At 52.5% G+C, this 21,599-nt stretch overlaps 1 protein-coding gene across 1 annotated transcript in view; it reads left to right on the forward strand.

Annotated features, from left to right (window-relative positions):
• LOC144687508 (dynein axonemal heavy chain 3-like) overlaps nucleotides 1–21,599 on the forward strand; it is a 706,779-nt gene that overhangs the window by 403,467 nt on the left and 281,713 nt on the right. Inside the window, exons 36-37 of the mRNA XM_078553740.1 lie at nucleotides 3,285–3,467; nucleotides 9,823–9,981. Of these exons, the coding sequence (XP_078409866.1) occupies nucleotides 3,285–3,467; nucleotides 9,823–9,981 (342 nt within the window). The remainder of the gene's footprint in view (nucleotides 1–3,284; nucleotides 3,468–9,822; nucleotides 9,982–21,599) is intronic.

Consider the following 21,599-nt stretch of genomic DNA (forward strand, 5'->3'; position numbering starts at 1 on the left):
ATATACATGAGGCTGTGCTTGACTTGGTGTCAGTGGTGGAGGGGTCTATGCGGGCCGTGGCCAATGCATTGAGCATCATGGCTGAGCGCCAAGCTTCCTCCATGGAGGGATTGGCGGCTCTCATGGAGAGGCAGCTCCAGGGACAGGATCAGGGGTTCCTGGGGTTGCGCTCGGACCTGCAATCCCTCACAGTGGCATTGACTTCGTCTGGTTTGGCCACCAGGTATCCCACCTCGGTGCCCATCCATCTACGGTGAGCAGGGAGGGCCATATGGACCTCAGGTCAGGGGAGCAGCTGCCTGTCGTCTCTGCTGGTGCCTCTCACAGCACTGCGGATGAGGGCAGCAGCTCCTCTGCCGCTCTGCCAGTGACCGAGGCACCCAATGAGGCTGAGACAACTAGGGAGCTGCCAGCTGAGGAGTTGGCAGCTCCCTCCCAGGCGGGTCCATCACAGCTCGACGGGCCAGAGGACGTCCGCCAAGGTCATCAAGGCCAACAGGACATCAGAGAGAGCAGGCAGTCTCAGATGCCACTGCCAGAAACAGGGCACCACAAAGACGTAGCATCCACAAACGAAAGATGAAGCGCAACTGGGACGTGCGCCCAGCGTCATTTTACGCGTCGGCTTGTGGGTCCCGCCCCCTGCACAGCGACGGAAAAACTCTGCCCCCAGTCTGATTCCTACCTCATTATAGAGATTCTGTCTGATTCCTACCTGGTTATGGAGATCCTATCTGATTCCTGCCCGGTTATAGAGATCCTATCTGATTCCTACCTCATTATAGAGATCCTGTCTGATTCCTACCTGGTTATAGAGATCCTGCCTGATTACCACCTGGTTATGGAGATACTGTCTGATTCCCACTCCGTGATAGAGATCCTGTCAGATTCCCATCTCATTATAGAGATCCTGCCTGATTACCACCTGGTTATAGAGATCCTGTCTGATTTCCACCTCATTATAGAGATCCTGTCTGATTCCCACCTCATTATAGAGATCCTGCCTGATTATCATTCCATAATAGAGATCCTGTCTGATTCCCACCTCATTATAGAGATCCTGCCTGATTACCACCTGGTTATAGAGATCCTGTCTGATTCACACCCGCTTATAGAGATCCTGTCTGATTCCCACCCGGTTATAGAGATCCTCTCTGATTCATATCTGGTTATAGAGATCCTGTCTGATTCCCACCCGGTTATAGAGATCCTGTCCGATTCCCACCTCTTTACAGAGACCCTCTCTGATTCCCACCTGGTTATGGATATCCTGTCTGATTCCTACCCGCTTATAGAGATCCTGCCTGATTACCACACGGTTATAGAGATCCTGCCTGATTACCACCCGGTTACAGAGATCCTGTCTAATTCCCATCCAGTTATAGAGATCCTGTCTGATTCCCACCTCATTATAGAGATCCTGCCTGATTATCATTCCGTAATAGAGATCCTGCCTGATTACCACCTGGTTATAGAGATCCTGTCTGATTCCCACTCAGTTATAGAGATCCTGTCCAATTCCCACCTCTTTACAGAGATCCTCTCTGATTCCCACCTGGTTATGGATATCCTGTCTGATTCCCACCCAGTTATAGAGATCCTGCCTGATTACCACACGGTTGTAGAGATCCTGCCTGATTACCACCTGGTTATAGAGATCCTGTCTGATTCCCACCCGGTCATAGAGATCCTGTCTGATTCCCACCTCTTTACAGAGACCCTCTCTGATTCACACCTGGTTATGGATATCCTGTCTGATTCCTACCCGCTTATAGAGATCCTGCCTGATTACCACACGGTTATAGAGATCCTGCCTGATTACCACCCGGTTACAGAGATCCTGTCTAATTCCCATCCAGTTATAGAGATCCTGTCTGATTCCCACCTCATTATAGAGATCCTGCCTGATTATCATTCCGTAATAGAGATCCTGCCTGATTACCACCTGGTTATAGAGATCCTGTCTGATTCGCACCCAGTTATAGAGATCCTGTCCAATTCCCACCTCTTTACAGAGATCCTCTCTGATTCCCACCTGGTTATGGATATCCTGTCTGATTCCTACCCAGTTATAGAGATCCTGCCTGATTACCACACAGTTGTAGAGATCCTGCCTGATTACCACCTAGTTATAGAGATCCTGTCTGATTCCCACCCGGTTATAGAGATCCTGTCCGATTCCCACCTCTTTACAGAGACCCTCTCTGATTCCCACCTGGTTATGGATATCCTGTCTGATTCCTACCCGCTTATAGAGATCCTGCCTGATTACCACACGGTTGTAGAGATCCTGCCTGATTACCACCCGGTTACAGAGATCCTGTCTAATTCCCATCCAGTTATAGAGATCCTGTCTGATTCCCACCTCATTATAGAGATCCTGCCTGATTCCTACCTGGTTATAGATATCCTGTCTGATTCCCACCCGGTTATAGAGATCCTGTCTGATTCCCGCCCGGTTATAGAGATCCTGTCTGATTCCTAACCGGTTATAGAGATCCTGTCTGATTCCCGCCCGGTTATAGAGATCCTGTCTGATTCCCACCCGGTTATAGAGATCCTGTCTGATTCACCTGGTTACAGAGAACCTGTCTGATTCCCACCTCATTATAGAGATCCTGTCTGATTACCACCCAGTTACAGAGATCCTGTCTAATTCCCACTCCGTTATAGAAAACCTGTCTGATTCCCACCTTATTATAGAGATCCTGCCTGATTACCACCTGGTTACAGAGATCCTGTCTGATTCCCATTCCGTAATAGAGATCCGGTCTGATTCCCGCTCTGTTATAGAGATCCTGTCTGATTTCCACCCAGTTATACAGATCCTGTCTGATTCCCACCCGGTTATAGAGATCCTGTCCGATTCTTACCTCTTTACAGAGATCCTGTCTGATTCCCATTCTGTTATAGAGATCCTGTCTGATTCCCACCCGGTTATAGAGATCCTGTCTGTATCCCACCTGGTTATGCAGATCCTATCTGATTCCCACTCTGTTATAGAGATCCTGTCTGATTCCTACCCGATTATAGAGATCCTGTCTGAATCCCACCCTGTTATGGAGATCCTGTCTGATTCCTACCCGGTGACTGAGATCCTGTCTGATTCCTGCCCCATTCTGTTGAATGTAATGGAAATCTGACAGGTTCTATAATGGTCAGTGGATCCATTTGGTTTTATTACTCTCCTTGGGGTCAAGATGAAGCTTGATCTGACACACGGGTTTAGAGCAGCATTGTGTTGTAATCCAGGTATCTGGTTTCTATTCGTTGTATTCAATCAGATTGCAGTAATGCAGCAGGAACTGACAGGGCTAAAGCCTTTGTTAATGGAGCAAGACCAGGAGACAGAGGAGCTACTGAAGGTCATCGCTGATGAGACACTGGAGGTAGAAATTGTGAAGAGGGCTGTGGAAGCAGATGAGGCGACAGCAAATAATGCTGCACAGGAAGCTCGGGCGATTAAGGTACGTGATTTAACTGCTGTCTTTATTCTAAAAGGCAAGGGCATGCAGCCGATACAAGACCACTCTTCAGACGTATCCCATCAGCTGACAGGACCTGCAGTACAGAGGCCAAGGGATTACAAAAGTCAAGGAAACAAATGACAGCTGGTTTTGCTAATTTGACACAAGATGGTATTTATCACGTTAATAATGAGAATAAACTGCACCTGAGCTTAACTGTAATATTATAACAACAGCTGGCTGCGGAAATTTGCAAACTTTTGCTCAACATAAACGTGTATTAAAATATTATAAATTACTTAGTTTTGGTAAATATATTTTTAGATTCCTACATTCCTTTTATGGGTATAGAAGTGTGGACGTGGTGGAGGATTCTATAGTCTGTGTACAGACGCCAGTCGTTTTGCAGCCACAGGGTAAGGTGTCTTCAGAGTGGCACTGATGAAAAATATTTGGAAAGGAGGAGAGAGATGCCAGGGTCCATATTGGAAGCACCTTCAGTCTGTCCACAAGCATGACCCAGACCTCCCTGTCGCTTGCCATTTCAACACTCCACCCTGCTCTCATGCCCACATGTCCGTCCTTGGCTTGCTGCATTGTTCCAGTGAAGCTCAACACAAACTGGTGGAACAGCACCTCATCTTCCGACTAGGCACTTTACAGCCTTCCGGACTGAATATTGAGTTCAACAATTTTAGATCATGAACTCTCTCCTCCATCCTCACCCCCTTTCCGATCCCCCTTTTTTCCAATAATTTATATAGATTTTTCTTTTCCCTCCTATTTCCATTATTTTTAAATGTATTTCCATCCATTGTTTTATCTCTACCTTTTAGCCTATTTTAATCCCTTCCCCCCACCCCACCCCCACTAGAGCTATCTGTACCTTGCTCGTCCTGCTTTCTACCCTTAATGTCACCTATTAGCACATTCCTTAGCTAATAACACCACCTTCAACACCTTTTTGTTCTTTTGTCTGTGACATCTTTTGGCTACCTCCACCTATCACTGGCCCTCTATCCAGCTCTATCTGTCCCACCCCCCCTTAAACCAGCTTAAACCACCTCTTTTCTATTTTTCCTTAGTTCTGTTGAAGAATCATACAGACTCGAAATGTTAACTGTGCTCCTCTCCGCAGATGCTGTCAGACCTGCTGAGTTTTTCCAGGTATCTTTGTTTTTGTTTTGGATTTCCAGCATCCGCAGTTTTTTGCTTTTATCCATATTGGAAGCAATGACCAGAGGTAGAAGTGGGTTTGAGGTCTTGCAGAGGATATTTAATAGAGTCAGGCGCTGGAATGAAAAGCAATTCTTAAGGTTGGTAATCTCTGGACTGCTTCCTGTGCTACACATTAGAGAGGTTAGAGAGAGGAAGATTAAAAGATCAATGGGTGGCTACAAGAGGCAAGAGGGCTCACATTCTTGAGCCATTGCAGTGAAGGCTGGTATAAAGGGACAACTTTCACCTGAACTGAAATGACACCAATGTCCTTGTATAGAGGGTAAATAAAATATTGGCTGGGGTGGGATTTAAATTAATGTAGAGAGAAGGGATGGGGACAGTCCAAGCTTAAAACTAGTAAGAATAGAGTTAGATAAGAAGGGTGGGAGAAGGCTTACATTGAGCATCAACTTCAGTCTAGACCAGTTGGGCTGAATGGCCTCTTTTCATATTGTAAATTCTGTGTAAAGCTAGGATTAAAATATCTGTTGGACTAGGAGCAGAAATGAATTGTGAGAACATATTAACAAGGGAGACAGGGGGTTGAGGTGTGAGAGATAAAACACGTGAAGAGGAGAATTAAATAAAAGCAGACAAGAAATTGAATACAGAGTTAATGTTCTCAATGATTGAAGTTAGGATTGACAAGCGTGGATGTGAGTATTGTTGCTGCGAAATGAAAACAAACAAAATAATACTGGGGAGTTACAACCATTAAGAACTATCGACCAATATAGTTTAGATTACTTGTTAAAGAATTGGCAGCAGTGTTAGGGAGGGGAAAACAATGTGGGTGGGATGTTAGTGTTCATAATGGATTCAATCAGAGTGTCTGGAGTTTGTGTTAAGGTGGAGAAGGTAAACAATTGGAAAGTGCAGTTGTGCAGTATAAGCTGCCAAAGAGTTAAAAATGGACAATAAAAACTGGCCTTGTCATCAACACTTACATCCCATTAACAAACAACAAGAGTTGGAATGAGATGGAAATGGAGAACTGTGGACAGTTCAGAGAGATATATAAAACAGCAAATAATAATATTGGTTGATTTTAAAGATGACAGAATAGACTGAAATAAAGGAAGTAGGAATGGTCAAAGAGGGTAACAGCTCAGAGCATCCCCAAGATAAACTCTGAAATCATACATTAGACAGGTTCCAATCCATTAACAGAAAAGAGTAGTATCTGGGTTCGTTCTGGGAAATGAAGTGGGACAAATAATTGATCTGTGAGTAAGAAAACAGTGGGAAAGCTGAATGGAAAAGAATGAAAAGGAGCTAAAGGGACAGATGTTGGACCATAGAATAACAAATATTAACAAGATTCAAAGGGATCTGGTCCAAATTAAGCGGGCATCAAAGTTAGCAAGCATATCGACAGATCAGCAGTCAGCAGATTTTTTAGATCCGCACATTAAACCCTGCGTCAGACGAATCTCCCTCCCCAAACTTGCCATGCCCCTGACTCTCGCAGGCAAGGACCCTCCAACCATTGCTTGTTTGAGGTGCTTTCGACATTGTGACCAAATGCTCAGCAAACAGTCATTTTTCTGACCTCTGCGGTTGAATTTCTTGACTTATTTTAAAGATGTATCCTCCCTGAGAATAACTCTGTATTATTCATTTCTTTAAATGGATTTTTACAGCCTAAATCATATTGAAAAACTTCCCTGATTGCAGAAGCAAGGCTGCACTTGGTCAGCATGAATGATGGTTAACTGAGTGAAAGCTTACATTTACAATGTTGATTTCTGCCCATTTTAAGTTCTGGGGTATTCTAATAAGATCGAGAACATGTAAGTTTGTACGTTATCATCAGAAAAATGGGCACAAAATTGGGCAAAATTTCCAGGCCCAACTTCCGGCTGCCCAAAGGGAGCCTGATGTTTGCTACAATTGACAGGGACAGACTGGTTGAGGCATAAGCAGTGCCTTTACTGGTCTTTTGGTTACTATCTGGTATTAAAGGAAAAGGCTTTGCTGATGTGAAGGTGGATGTTTTTAATATTTTGGGGAATATGGTGGTATTCTGTGAAGAAGGGTGTGTGTGTGTGATTAAACCAGGGGAAGGTTAGTAAAGGCTTGTCTGTGGGAGCAGAGAGATGAAAGGTAAAGGTTCTGGATGCATGCATTTGTAATGAAAGGCTATGGTGAAGTTGAATGCAACAAGTAAATAGGTTGGGTTTTAAAATTAACATTAGGTGGTAGGTAAGGACTTAACTTTTCAGCTGCTAAATTTCAAAGGGAGTTTAGAAGTGACAAGGTACTTTTACAGTTTACAAAGGTTTCATAAGTAAACAAGGGAAGGTTATTACATTTTATTTTACCTAAAAGTGGGGGTAATAGGAAGACATGAAAGATTTTTATATTTTGGGAAAATTGAACTCAAAGAGGTGCTTAGAACAATAGAGTTTAAAATCAAAGGGGAAAAGGACATTTAAGGAAAAGTCTTTAGTTAAGTTGTGTTGGCTATGTGAGGGAGATGTACTGAGACCAGCTCTTTGCTGAGAAAGGTTGTGAATTTGAAGCAGCCACCCAGTTTCAAGCCAGAGAAGTCTTTGTTTTCAGAAGGCAACCTGTTTCTGAACCTTTCTTTCTGGGATTTCCACTGCAGAGTGGAAGTGAGTGAGAAGTTGTGTGGTATACCTTTTACTAAAGTGACAGCATTTTGCCTTGGGTAATATTACTGGATTTTTATGGTTAAAAATCTATAAGGGAGCTATCGCTAAGTAGTTTACTTGTGTATTCTGACCAAGTGGGCTTTTTGGGGGGAATGTTTTGCAAGACTGTTTTAACTGTGTAATTTTAATCTTGTGTGTTTAAGTATTTTTTGTCAATAAATCTTTTAGTTTTAAAATCTTAAAAGTGCTACTGGGATTCTATGCTTCTGAGATCAGTAGTTTTCCTCTTATTTTCAAAATACAAAAAAGAAGTTTATGATCAGTAAGACAAGTTTCCCTCTGGGGTTTGGCTTGCTCAGCGAGTAGCATCAGCTGTGGTTGTTGACTACACGTGTAAAATGAGATTAATCAAAGTCTTGATGACACTGGTTTGTTATCTGTATTTGTCCTTCTATTTATTCTGTATGGTAAAACTGTACAATGATATATCCACCCGGTGAGTTTAATTGTTTATGTTCCTTATTTATAACAGTGTTTTACCTAACACAACTCGGCTGAATATATAAATCTGAGTAAATTGTTATTAAGGCTTCTTTTGGAATATTTCTCCCAAAACAGTGAAGTAAATGAGGGCCAAAAACAGCCACAATCTCACCAGATTTTATTAAAGTCAATGTTGAACTTTAAAAAGAGATGTTAATAGCTGAGATTCCTTGTTAATTATTCCCAATAACACCACCCTATGAAAACTACAGTAAGCCTTTAGGTTCACTGAAATGAAAACCTTGTTCACACTGACTGATGGAGATCTCAGGATTTTCTTCACTTGAACCCAAAGTGGATATTGATTATTTCTATGTTGTCCACTTATCTATCAGACAATGGGGGAACCTGCTGGAACATTGAGCTTTCTGCTTTTGTAGACTGAGTCCCACACAATCTGTTCACACGGAGTGACTGGGGAAAATACTGGATATTGTCCATAAGCCACCAATCCCCATCAGTCATGATGATCTGTTTAACAAGCAGATGAGTAAGTGGAGCTGGAATGGAAAGAAGCTATCCTTACTTTAGGGCAAAAAGGTTCCTTTAGATTAAGTCAAAATTAACAAGGAGGCTTTGGTTACTGTCATAAAAAGAATGCAAACATGAATTTTGACATGTCCTCCTTCTTCCTTAACCGAGGTTTTCCACCCACGGTTGTTGACAGGGCCCTCAACCGTGTCCGGCCCATCTCCCGCACATGCGCCCTCACACCTTCCTCTCCCTCCCAGAACAAGGGTCCCCCTTGTCCTCACTTATCACCCCACCAGCCTCCGCATTCAAAGGATCATCCTCCGCCATTTCCACCGACTCCAGCATGATGACACCACCAAACACATCTTCCCTTCACCCCACCGGCGGCATTCCGTAGGGATCGTTCCCTCCGTGACACCCTGGTCCACTCCTCCATCACCCCCTACACCTCAACCCCCTCCCACGGCACCTTCCCATACAACCGCAGAAGATGCAACACCTACCCCTTTACTTCCCCTCTCCTCACCGTCCAACACTCATTTCAAGTGAAGCAGCATTTCACCTGTACTTCCCTCAACTTAGTCTATTGCATTCGTTGCTCCCAATGCGGTTTCCTCTACATTGGAGAGACCAAACGCAGACTGGGTGACTGCTTTGTAGAACACCTTCGTTCTGTCCGCAAGCATTACCCAGACCTCCCTGTCGCTTGCCATTTCAACACTCCACCCTGCTCTCATGCCCACATGTCCGTCCTTAGCCTGCTGCATTGTTCCAGTGAAGCTCAACGCAAACTGGAGGAACAGCACCTCATCTTCCGACCAGGCACTTTACAGCCTTCCGGACTGAATATTGAGTTCAACAATTTTAGATCATGAACTCTCTCCTCCATCCCCACCCCCTTTCTCATTTTTCCCCCTCCTTTTTGTTTTTCCAATAATTTATATAGATTTTTCTTTTCCCACCTATTTCCATTATGTTTAAATGTATTTCCATCCATTGTTTTATCTCTACCTTTTAGCCTTTTTCGATTCCTTCACCCCATCCCACCCCCACTAAAGCTATCTGTACCTTGCTTGTCCTGCTTTCTACCCTTAATTAGCACATTCCTTTAGATAATATCACCACCTTCAACACCTCTTTGTCCTTTTGTCTGTGACATCTTTTGGTTATCTCCACCTATCACTGGCCCTCTATCCAGCTCTTCTTGTCCCAACCACTACCCCGCCCCCCACCCCGCTGCCCCTTAAACCAGCTTATATTTCATCCCCTTTCTATTGTCCTTAGTTCTGTTGAAGAGTCATGCGGACTCGAAACGTTAGCTGTGTTCCTCTCCACAGATGCTGTCAGACCTGCTGAGTTTTTCCAGGTATTTTTGTTTTTGTTTTCGATTTCCAGCATCCGCAGTTTTTTGCTTTTATATTTGAATTTTGACGTAATTGTATTTGATTTTGCCCGAAGTCCTTTTACAACCAGAGGTTAACTGTGCTATTCTCCTGTAGGTTGAGTGTGAACAGAAGCTGAGTGTGGCCATGCCAGCTCTCAATGATGCTATAACAGCTCTCGACACACTGAAGGCCAGTGATATTACTCTGGTGAAGACTATGCAAAATCCTCCATCAGGTGTTCGGCTAACATTGACTGCCATCTGCATCTTGAAGGTATCACAGAAAGAACAAAGCCTAATGTTAACTGAAAAAGGCAGCATAGAGCATTTTCACAAATTTCAAGTTCCTACAATACACTTGGTGTGGTATCTTAGCTCTGCTCATATTGAAGAATGATTGCACTGTTCGTGCTAAAGAATAGTATTGTTTACCTTTCTATCATACTAAGTTCCAGAAATGAACTCCTGAGGTGAAGTAAGAGTGACTGCCCTTGACATCAAGGCAGTATTTGATCGAGTGTGGCATCAAGGAGCCGTAGCAAAACTGCAGTCAATGGGAATCAGGGGGAAAACTCACCACTGGTTGGAGTCATACCTAGCACAAAGGAAGGTGGTTATGTTGTAGGAGGTCAGTCATCTCAGCTCCAGGACGTCACTGCAGGAGTTCCTCAGGGTAGTGTCCTCGGCCCACCCATCTTCAGCTGCTTCATCAATCACCTTCCTTCCATCATAAGGTCAGAAGTGGGGATGTTTGCTGATGATTGCACAATGTTCAGCACCATTCGCGACTCCTCAGGTACTGAAGCAGTTCATGTCCAAATGCAGCCTGAACTGGACAATATCACAAGTGACATTTCCTGGCATTTTTGTGGCACTAATAACCATCTCCAACAAGAGGGAAACTAACTAACACCCCTTGAAGTTCAATGGCATTACCATCACCAAATCTCCCATGATTAACATCCAGGGGGTTACCAGAAACTGAACTGGACTAGCCATATAAATACTGTGGCTCGAGAGCAGGTCAGAGGCTAGGAATCCTGTGGTGAGTACCTCACCTCCTGACTCCCCAAAGCCTGTCCACCATCTACAAGGCACAAGTCAGGAGTGTGATGGAATACTCCCACTTGCCTGGATGAGTGCAGCTCCCATAACACTCACGAAGCTTGACACCGTCCAGGACAAAACAGCCCACTTGATTGGCACCACATCCACAAACATTCACTCCCTCCTCCACTGATGCACAGTAGCGGCAGTGTGTGCCAGCTACAAGATGTACTGTCGCTAGGTTAAAATCCTGGAACTCCCCCCTTAACAGCACTGTGGGTGTGCCTACACCACATGGTCTGCAGCGGTTCAAGAAGGCAGCTCACCACCACCTTCTCAAGGGCAATTGGGGATGGGCAATAAATGCTGGTTTTGCCAGAGATGCCCACATCTATGAATTTAAAAATATTCAATTGTGTTTTCTTGTTGAAAGAACAAAATAACTCATTTGTTCCTCACAATGCCAGGGCCCACTGTCTGCATAACCACAGGTGAAGCCAGAAGTCCATTTGTTGCTAAGGTCATATTAACCTTGTGTTTGTGGGGCTGGATGAGTAACCCAAAACTTGGGAGCGCAAATCCCAGCATGGAATGTAACGAAATTTAATTAATTAAATGCTGCAGGTAATGAGCTGACCAGTTGCTGGATGGTTGTGGAAACCCAAGAGGGTTCAGTAGTTTGTTTGGCACCATTGCAGTTCCACACCATGTGGCTGACTCAGTCTACCAAAGATACTCCTATCTGAGGAACAAACTGTTTTTAAAAAATGGTACAAAAATACGATTTATGCCATTTTTAATTTTCAAGAAGAGTCCTCTCTGTGCACCATCCTATACCACAAGTTGCAGCTGCCTGTTAATCCCTGCACCCTGTCTTTGTGCAGCCCAGGGCATGTGTCTGAGAGGAGCCAGACCCCTCCACACCGACTGGGAGGGATTAGTGTGAGGAGTCGTGGCTGTGACTCACATTGAAACGTCACTACCAGACGGCTGAAACATTTTCACTGGCTCCTCCTTACTAACGATGTCATAGGATATGGAGGAGAGGAGAAAATACCAATTTACCATGAAATAAGCCAAAGCAACATACGCATCATCAAGATTATACACACATTTTAAAATTCATATCCAGCGATGAAAGCTCAGTTCATCTGCCACCATGTTTCAGAAGTCTACCGTTGATTGATCTTATGTTCACATGTGCTGTGCCCAGGATTGAATCTGGATTGTCGCAAGATTCATGGGTCAGCAATAGACAGTCCCATTTACAAGCTATGGGCTGCCCATTTTCACACCAGCCTGGACTAGGTCAGCCTGATCGAGAGCAAAATATTGCTGATTCTCTCACAGTCCCAGACTCTCCCATTGAAGAGAAAGAAAGCAAAGCCCCCACTCCCAAGCCAGCTTTTGTGTGTCACGGATTGGTTAGCCTTGCTGCCAATCAAAGGTACAAGCTTGAATAAATTGCTGCTGTTCCTTCCTGTCATCCCCAGTGGAGTCATGTCCTGTTCATAACTTCAAACCTGGACTGTGTTCCTGTCGATCTCAAACTTCTGGAAAGTTCTAATGGAATTACCCTGGATGTGGGGCCTCTCCCGGGATGGACAAAATCAGACAGCACCCCTATGTGGAATTCACGCCTACCATTGTTCGAAGCTTACTCCAAACGCAGATTCAATGGACCTCCTGGGGCAGAATTTTTAGGTCGGCGGGTGGGCGTGATCGACGGGTCCAGGAGTGGCCAGGGATTGGGCTGCTGACCGGGATCGGACTGCCGACCAGGATTGGACTGCCGACCGGGATGGGCCCCCGACTGGGATCGGACTGCCGACCGTGATCAGCCCCCGACCGGGATCAGACTGCCGACCAGGATCAGCCCCCAACCAGGATCGGAGTGCTGACCGGGATCGGACTGCCGACCGGGATAGGATTGCCGACCGGGATCGGCCCCTGACCAGGATCAGCCCCGGACCGGGATCGGACTGCTGACTGGGATCGGCCCCCGACCGGGATCGGACTGCCGACTGGGATCGGATTGCCGACCGGGATCGGCCCCCGACCGGGATCGGCCCCCGACCGGGATCGGACTGCCGACCGGGATCGGACTGCCGACCGGGATCGGAGTGCTGACTGGGATCGGACTGCCGACCGGGATCGGATGGCCGACCGGGATTAGCCCCTGACCGGGATCGGCCCATGACCGGGATCGGACTGCAAACCGGGATCGGAGTGCTGACCGGGATCGGACTGCCGACCGGGATCGGATTGCCGACCGGGATCGGACTGCCGACCGGGATCGGATTGCCGACTGGGTTCGAACTGCCGAGCAGGATCAGCCCCCGACCGGGATCGGACTGCCAACCGGGATCGGACTGCCGACCGGGATCAGCCCCCGACCGGGATCGGCCCCCGACTGGGATCGGACTGCCAACCGGGATCGGACTGCCGACCGGGATCAGCCCCCGACCGGGATCGGCCCCCGACTGGGATCAGACTGCCGACCGGGATCAGCCCCCGACCGGGATCAGCCTCCAACCGTGATGGGCCCCCGACTGGGATCAGCCCTCGACCGGGATCAGCCTCTGACCGTGATCGGCCCCCGACCGCGATCGGCCCTCGACCGGGATTGGGCTGCCGACCGGGATCGGAGTGCTGAATGGGATCGGAGTGCCGACCAGGATCGGATTGCCGACCGGGATTGGCCCCTGACCAGGATCAGCCCTGGACCGGGATCGGACTGCCGACCGTGATCAGCCCCCGACCACGATCGGCCCCCGACCAGGATCAGCCCCCCGACCGGGATCGGCCCCCGACCGGGATCGGACTGCCGACCGGGATCAGCCCCCAACCGGGTTCGGCCCCTGACCAGGATCGGACTTCCGACCGGGATCGGTCCCTGACCGGGATCAGCCCCCGACCGTGATCAGCCCTCAACCGTGATCGGACCCCAACCGGGATCGGCACCCGACCGTGATCGGCCCCCAACCGGGATCGGCCCCCGACCGTGATCAGCCCCCGACCGCGATCAGCCCCCGACCGCGATCAGCCCCCCACTGGGATCGGCCCTGACCGGGATCAGCCCCCGACCGGGATCGGCCCCCGACCAGGATCGGACTGCCAACCGGGATTGGACTGCCAGCCGGGATAAGCCCCCGACCATGATGAGCCTCCGACTGGGATCGGCCCCCGACCGGGATCGGCCCCCGACCGGGATCGGCCCCCGACCAGGATCGGACTGCCGACCGGGATCGGACTGCCGACCTGGATCGGGATCGGACTGCGGACCGGGATCGGCCCCCGACTGGGATCGGAATGCCAACCGGGATCAGCCCCCGACTGTGATCGGACTGCCGACCAGGATCAGCCCCCGACCGGGATCAGCTCCCGACTGGGATTGGACTGCCAACCGGGATAAGCCCCCGACCGTGATGAGCCTCCGACCGGGATCGGCCCCCGACCGGGATCGGCCCCCGACCGTGATCGGCCTCCAACCGGGATCGGCCCCCGACCGGGATCAGCCCCCGACTGCGATCGGACTGCCGACCAGGATCAGCCCCCGACCAGAATCAGCCCCCGACTGTGATCGGACTGCCGACCAGGATCAGCCCCCGACCGGGATCAGCCCCCGACTGGGATTGGACTGCCAACCGGGATAAGCCCCCGACCGTGATGAGTCTCTGACCGGGATCGGCCCCCGACCGTGATCGGCCCCCGACCGTGATCGGCCCCCAACCGTGATCGGCCCCCGACTGTGATCGGCCCCCGACTGTGATCGGCCCCTGACCGGGATCGGCCCCCGACCATGATCGGCCCCCAACCGTGATCGGCCCCCGACTGTGATCGGCCCCTGACCGGGATCAGACTGCCGACCGGGATCGGCCCCCTACCGGGATCGGCCACCGACTGGGATCGGATTGCCGACCGGGATTGGCCCCTGACCAGGATCAGCCCTGGACCGGGATCAGACTGCCGACCGGGATCGGCCCCCTACCGGGATCGGCCACCGACTGGGATCGGACTGCCGACCGGGATCGGACTGCCGACCCGGATCAGCCCCCGACCCTGATCAAACTGCTGACCGGGATCGGCCCCCGACCGGGATCGGCCCTCGACCGGGATCGGCCCTCAACCGGGATCGGACTGCCGACCGGGATCGGAGTGCCCACTGGGATCGGATTGCCAACCGGGATCGGAGTGCTGACTGGGATCGGATTGCCGACCGGGATCGGATTGCCGACCGGGATTGGCCCCTGACCAGGATCAGCCCTGGACCGGGATCGGACTGCCGACCGGGATCGGACTGCCGACCGGGATCAGCCCCCGACTGGGATCGGACTGCCGACCGTGATCAGCCCCCGACTGGGATCGGACTGCCGACCGGGATCGGACTGCCGACCGGGATCAGCCCCCGACTAGGATCGGACTGCCGACCGGGATCAGCCCCCGACTGGGATCGGACTGCCGACCGGGATCGGACTGCCGACCGGGATCAGCCCCCGACCAAGATCGGCCCCCGACCGTGATCGGCCCCCGACCGTGATCGGCCCCCGACCGGGATCAGCCCCCGACCGGGATCAGCCCCCGACAGGGATCGAACAACCGACCGGGATCGGTCCCCGACCGGGATCGGCCCCCGACCGGGATCAGCCCCTGACAGGGATCGGACTGCCGACCGTGATCAGCCCCCGACCAAGATCGGCCCCCGACCGTGATCGGCCCCCGACCGTGATCGGCCCCCGACCGGGATCAGCCCCCGACAGGGATCGAACAACCGACCGGGATCGGTCCCCGACAGGGATCGGACTGCCGACCGTGATCAGCCCCCGACCAAGATCGGCCCCCGACCGTGATCGGCCCCCGACCGTGATCGGCCCCCGACCGGGATCAGCCCCCGACAGGGATCGAACAACCGACCGGGATCGGTCCCCGACAGGGATCGGACTGCCGACCGTGATCAGCCCCCGACCAAGATCGGCCCCCGACCGTGATCGGCCCCCGACCGTGATCGGCCCCCGACCGTGATCGGCCCCCGACCGGGATCAGCCCCCGACAGGGATCGAACAACCGACCGGGATCGGTCCCCGACCGGGATCGGCCCCCGACCGGGATCAGCCCCCGACTGGGATCGGACTGCCGACCGGGATCAGCCCCGACCTCGATCAGCCCCCGACCGCGATCAGCCCCCCACTGGGATCGGCCCCGACCGGGATCGGCCCCTGACCGGGATCGGACTGTTGACTGGGATTGGCCTCTGACCGGGATCGGCCCCCGACCGTGATCGGCCCCCGACCGTGATCGGCCCCCAACCGTGATCGGCCCCCGACTGTGATCGGCCCCCGACTGTGATCGGCCCCTGACCGGGATCGGCCCCCGACCATGATCGGCCCCCAACCGTGATCGGCCCCCGACTGTGATCGGCCCCTGACCGGGATCAGACTGCCGACCGGGATCGGCCCCCTACCGGGATCGGCCACCGACTGGGATCGGATTGCCGACCGGGATTGGCCCCTGACCAGGATCAGCCCTGGACCGGGATCAGACTGCCGACCGGGATCGGCCCCCTACCGGGATCGGCCACCGACTGGGATCGGACTGCCGACCGGGATCGGACTGCCGACCCGGATCAGCCCCCGACCCTGATCAAACTGCTGACCGGGATCGGCCCCCGACCGGGATCGGCCCTCGACCGGGATCGGCCCTCAACCGGGATCGGCCCTCAACCGGGATCGGACTGCCGACCGGGATCGGAGTGCCCACTGGGATCGGATTGCCAACCGGGATCGGAGTGCTGACTGGGATCGGATTGCCGACCGGGATCGGATTGCCGACCGGGATTGGCCCCTGACCAGGATCAGCCCTGGACCGGGATCGGACTGCCGACCGGGATCGGCCCCCTACCGGGATCGGCCCCCGACTGGGATCGGACTGCCGACCGGGATCGGACTGCCGACCGGGATCAGCCCCCGACTGGGATCGGACTGCCGACCGTGATCAGCCCCCGACTGGGATCGGACTGCCGACCGGGATCGGACTGCCGACCGGGATCAGCCCCCGACTGGGATCGGACTGCCGACCGGGATCAGCCCCCGACTGGGATCGGACTGCCGACCGGGATCGGACTGCCGACCGGGATCAGCCCCCGACCAAGATCGGCCCCCGACCGTGATCGGCCCCCGACCGTGATCGGCCCCCGACCGGGATCAGCCCCCGACCGGGATCAGCCCCCGACAGGGATCGAACAACCGACCGGGATCGGTCCCCGACCGGGATCGGCCCCCGACCGGGATCAGCCCCTGACAGGGATCGGACTGCCGACCGTGATCAGCCCCCGACCAAGATCGGCCCCCGACCGTGATCGGCCCCCGACCGTGATCGGCCCCCGACCGGGATCAGCCCCCGACAGGGATCGAACAACCGACCGGGATCGGTCCCCGACAGGGATCGGACTGCCGACCGTGATCAGCCCCCGACCAAGATCGGCCCCCGACCGTGATCGGCCCCCGACCGTGATCGGCCCCCGACCGTGATCGGCCCCCGACCGGGATCAGCCCCCGACAGGGATCGAACAACCGACCGGGATCGGTCCCCGACCGGGATCGGCCCCCGACCGGGATCAGCCCCCGACTGGGATCGGACTGCCGACCGGGATCAGCCCCGACCTCGATCAGCCCCCGACCGCGATCAGCCCCCCACTGGGATCGGCCCCGACCGGGATCGGCCCCTGACCGGGATCGGACTGTTGACTGGGATTGGCCTCTGACCGGGATCGGCCCCCGACCGGGATCGCCCCCCGACCGGGATCGGCCCCTGACCGGGATCGGACTGTTGACTGGGATTGGCCTCTGACCGGGATCGGCCCCCGACCGGGATCGGCCCCCGACCGGGATCGGCCCCCGACCGGGATCGGCCCCCGACCGGGATCGGCCCCTGACCGGGATCGGCTCCCGACCAGGATCAGCCCCCGACCGCGATCAGCCCCCCACTGGGATCGGCCCCGACCGGGATCGGCCCCCGACCGGGATCGGCCCCCGACCGGGATCGGCTCCCGACCAGGATCAGCCCCCGACCGCGATCAGCCCCCCACTGGGATCGGCTCCCGACCAGGATCAGCCCCCGACCGCGATCAGCCCCCCACTGGGATCGGCCCCGACCGGGATCGGCCCCCGACCGGGATCGGCCCCTGACCGGGATCGGCTCCCGACCAGGATCAGCCCCCGACCGCGATCAGCCCCCCACTGGGATCGGCCCCGACCGGGATCGACCCCTGACCGGGATCGGACTGTTGACTGGGATTGGCCTCTGACCGGGATCGGCCCCCGACCGGGATCGGCCCCCGACCGGGATCGGCCTCTGACCGGGATCGGCCCCCGACCGGGATCGGCCCCCGACCGGGATCGGCCTCTGACCGGGATCGGCCCCCGACCGGCATCGGCCCCCGACTGGGATTTCAGGCTGGCTGGCTAATTAATGGCTAGTGTGAAATCACGGTCAGCATTGCGATCCCTGGCAGCTCCTGAGAAGCTCAGCGTTACTGGGGTGGGGGTGGGAGGAGGGCGATCACTGACAGAAAGCTGCCTAAAAGCAGAGAGCTGCTTCAGGGAACTGAAGACCTGAAAAACATTAAATAAAATTTTTAAAATCAGGAAAAAAATGTGCAAGCCTCAAAATCGATCACCTGAACATATACATGATAACAATGCAGTCCATAAATTTTTATTTTTATTTGATTTCATCACGGAAGCTTCATCCCGCCCTTGGATGAGGCTTCATGAAAAATGTAAAGTCCGCCTGGCTGATTCGCCCGTCCGTCAACTGCAAGGCTGGACGGGCAACGTAAAATTAAAGATAAAAACAAAAAGCTAAAAGCTACTGCGGATGCTGGAAATCCAAAACAAAATAAAAAACAAAATAAAAATAAAAAAAAACAAAATAAAAAACAAAATAAAAATAAAATAAAATAAAAATAAAATAAAATAAAAACAGAATTACCTGGAAAAACTCAGCAAGTCTGGCAGCATCGGCGGAGAAGAAATCAGTCAACGTTTCGAGCCCTCATGGCTCTTCGGCAGAACTGGCAGAACAGTTCTGCCGAAAAGCCGTGAGGGCTCGAAACGTAAAATTAAAGACAATTGTGCCGTTAATGACCTTAAAAGGCCTCTTATTTATCGGCAGGCGCGTGCAAAAATCGGAAGTGAAATATTGCGCGAGCGCAGGATGACCTCGGGATGCTCGCCTGACAACATCTTGCGTGATTTCGCGTCCGGTCGGGTCAGACACGCGCCTGCACACAGAAACTTCTCCCAGAGTTCAGGTCTTCAAACAGAAACTTCTCCCAGAGTTCAGGTTTTCAAAAGTTATGCCCCGAGACTCTGTGGGCGGAATTTTCCAGTCTCCCACCCCCCCGCAGTGGGTTTAATGGCGGGGGCGGGTGAGGACAATGTGGCAGGAGCTGAAAAATCTGTTTCCTGCCAGCGTAAAATAACAGTAGGATCTTGCACTCCTGCCCACTATGGCGGGTCGCCATTCCCACCAGAAGCCAGCGTAAAACGGAATTGCATCCCGTTAATCAGATGCAGATGAAGTTCCAACTGGAAACACCCCCACTCCACCCGATTGCCCACACCACCAGCGGGAAGTCACACCAGTCTAGAGCATGTGGGCCAATTTGGCACTTACCTGATGAAAGTCTGGGGCAGCCCACAGAGATCTGAAGAGAAGATGGAGGGTTCCAGTGACCGGACCCTGAAACATCACGTGCAACTTCTCCCAGAGTTCAGGTTTTCAAGCAGCAACTTCTCCCAGAGTTCAGGTCTTCGAACAGAAACTTCTCCCAGAGTTCAGGTCTTCAAACAGCAACTTCTCCCAGAGTTCAGGTCTTCGAACAGCAACTTCTCCCAGAGTTCAGGTCTTCGAACAGCAACTTCTCCCAGAGTTCAGGTCTTCAAACAGAAACTTCTCCCAGGGTTCAGGTCTTCGAACAGAAACTTCTCCCAGAGTTCAGGTCTTCGAACAGAAACTTCTCCCAGGGTTCAGGTCTTCGAACAGAAACTTCTCCCAGGGTTCAGGTCTTCGAACAGAAACTTCTCCCAGAGTTCAGGTCTTCGAACAGAAACTTCTCCCAGAGTTCAGGTCTTCAAGCCGCAGGTGGAAGGCTGCAGGAGGTACTGGTGGGTGGTGATGGTCTGTTGGCAGGGTGGGGGGATCAGACATGGAGGAGAAGAATAAAGAGGTGGGCAGGTGTGGAGGACTAGAGGGGCGTAGTGGGAGGTTGAGGGTGGTAGGGGAAAGAGAGAGATTCGACAGGGGTCGTGGAATGGGTGAGTTGGTATTGAGTGGGAGGGTGGGAAGGACTGTGCTGGAGTGCGGGCAGGTGGGGTGGGGATGTGCATGTGTGAAGGGGCATTGGGGGTTGTGCAGGTGTGAAGGGACATGGAGGGTTGTGCAGGTGTGGAGGGGTATGGAGAGTTGTGCAGGTGTGGAGGGGTATGGAGAGTTGTGCAGGTGTGAAGGGACATGGAGGGTTGTGCAGGTGTGAACAGGCATGAGGGGGAAGAGGGGAAAGGGGTTCAGAGGGAGGGGTCATTGGAGTGAAAGGAGGAGTCCTGGGGGGCATACTCAGGATACTGGTAAAAGGACAGGATAGTGATGGTTAAAAGGGGCAGTCAGAGCCAGTAAGGTGGGAGGCTGAGGATGTGGCGATGTCGAGTGAAGAAGCGCTGAGGGTTGTTGGAGGGGATGTGGATTCTGGGCATCGGAAGGATGAGGTGGGGGCATGTCTATTGTAATGGGCGTGGGGGAGGGCTGTTCAGCAATGTTGGAGACTTCAACCTTGACCTACATGGGATGGAAGGTGATGGGGGAGGGTTGAAGGGTGACCGTGGGGCGGTCAAAAGTGATTCCTGGAGGGTCAATGATTATGGGGGTGGGGAGGGGAAGGGAGAGTGTGGGTGACGGGGGAGGGGAAAAGGTATTAGGCTCTACTTCGAAGGTGATGATGACCATAGCTGCAACCAACTATACAGAGACTCGTGGTGGAGATCTTGAGATGCTGCATTGGAGTTGGATCATTGGGTTGAACGGAGGTGCACAACTGCTCAACTGGACACCGAAGGGGAACCCCAGCATGTAGTTCTCACAATACTAGGGCATTGGGGCTGATGAGAGTGTGAAGGGTAAAGGCTCAGCATGCGTGGGAGACCTCTTGTACATGGCTCACAAGGGTCCTGGCAAAGTCCTTTGCCTCCCTGCACATGCCTGATTCAGGGAGACTTGGGGCATCCCTCAGAAGATGGTGTGGGGGTGGGGGGTGCACACAGCCTTAAGGACTATCGCAAATAAACCCCATCAGATAAGATTAAAGTGCAAGTGAACTATATTTACAAAAGTGTGATAAGTGTAACAATCATAGTGCATCCGTGCAACCACTTGTGAAATCAGAACTTCTTAATTTTTCTTTCCCTACCTTCTTCTAAATGCTCCCCCGACATCTGCAGCAGGGGTGGAGGCAGCCTGCTGACCAGTTGGCCCTGGTGCCTTGGATGACCTTGGCAGCCAGCCTCTGCAGACCTGAGACCTAGAGGGCCCCGGCTTACTTTAGCTGTCCTGCTGTGGGGCAGCTACTCCCTCAGCGATCACAGGGGCAGAGGCTGAAGGGCTCACTCACAGACAAGGGGGATTCGGAAGGGCCGGACACCCTCAGAGAGTCCTGATGGAGGTCCCAGGGGTGTCCAACTGCTACACCTTCCCCCTTTGGGTGCCTGCTTGACTCCTGGAGAGGAAGTCATGTAATTAGCTCTGAAGAAGAGTCATACGGGCTTGAAACATTAACTCTGTCTTTCTCTCCAC

Source organism: Cetorhinus maximus, chromosome 12, assembly GCF_964194155.1.
Source record: "Cetorhinus maximus chromosome 12, sCetMax3.hap1.1, whole genome shotgun sequence".
Classification (NCBI taxonomy): domain Eukaryota; kingdom Metazoa; phylum Chordata; class Chondrichthyes; order Lamniformes; family Cetorhinidae; genus Cetorhinus; species Cetorhinus maximus.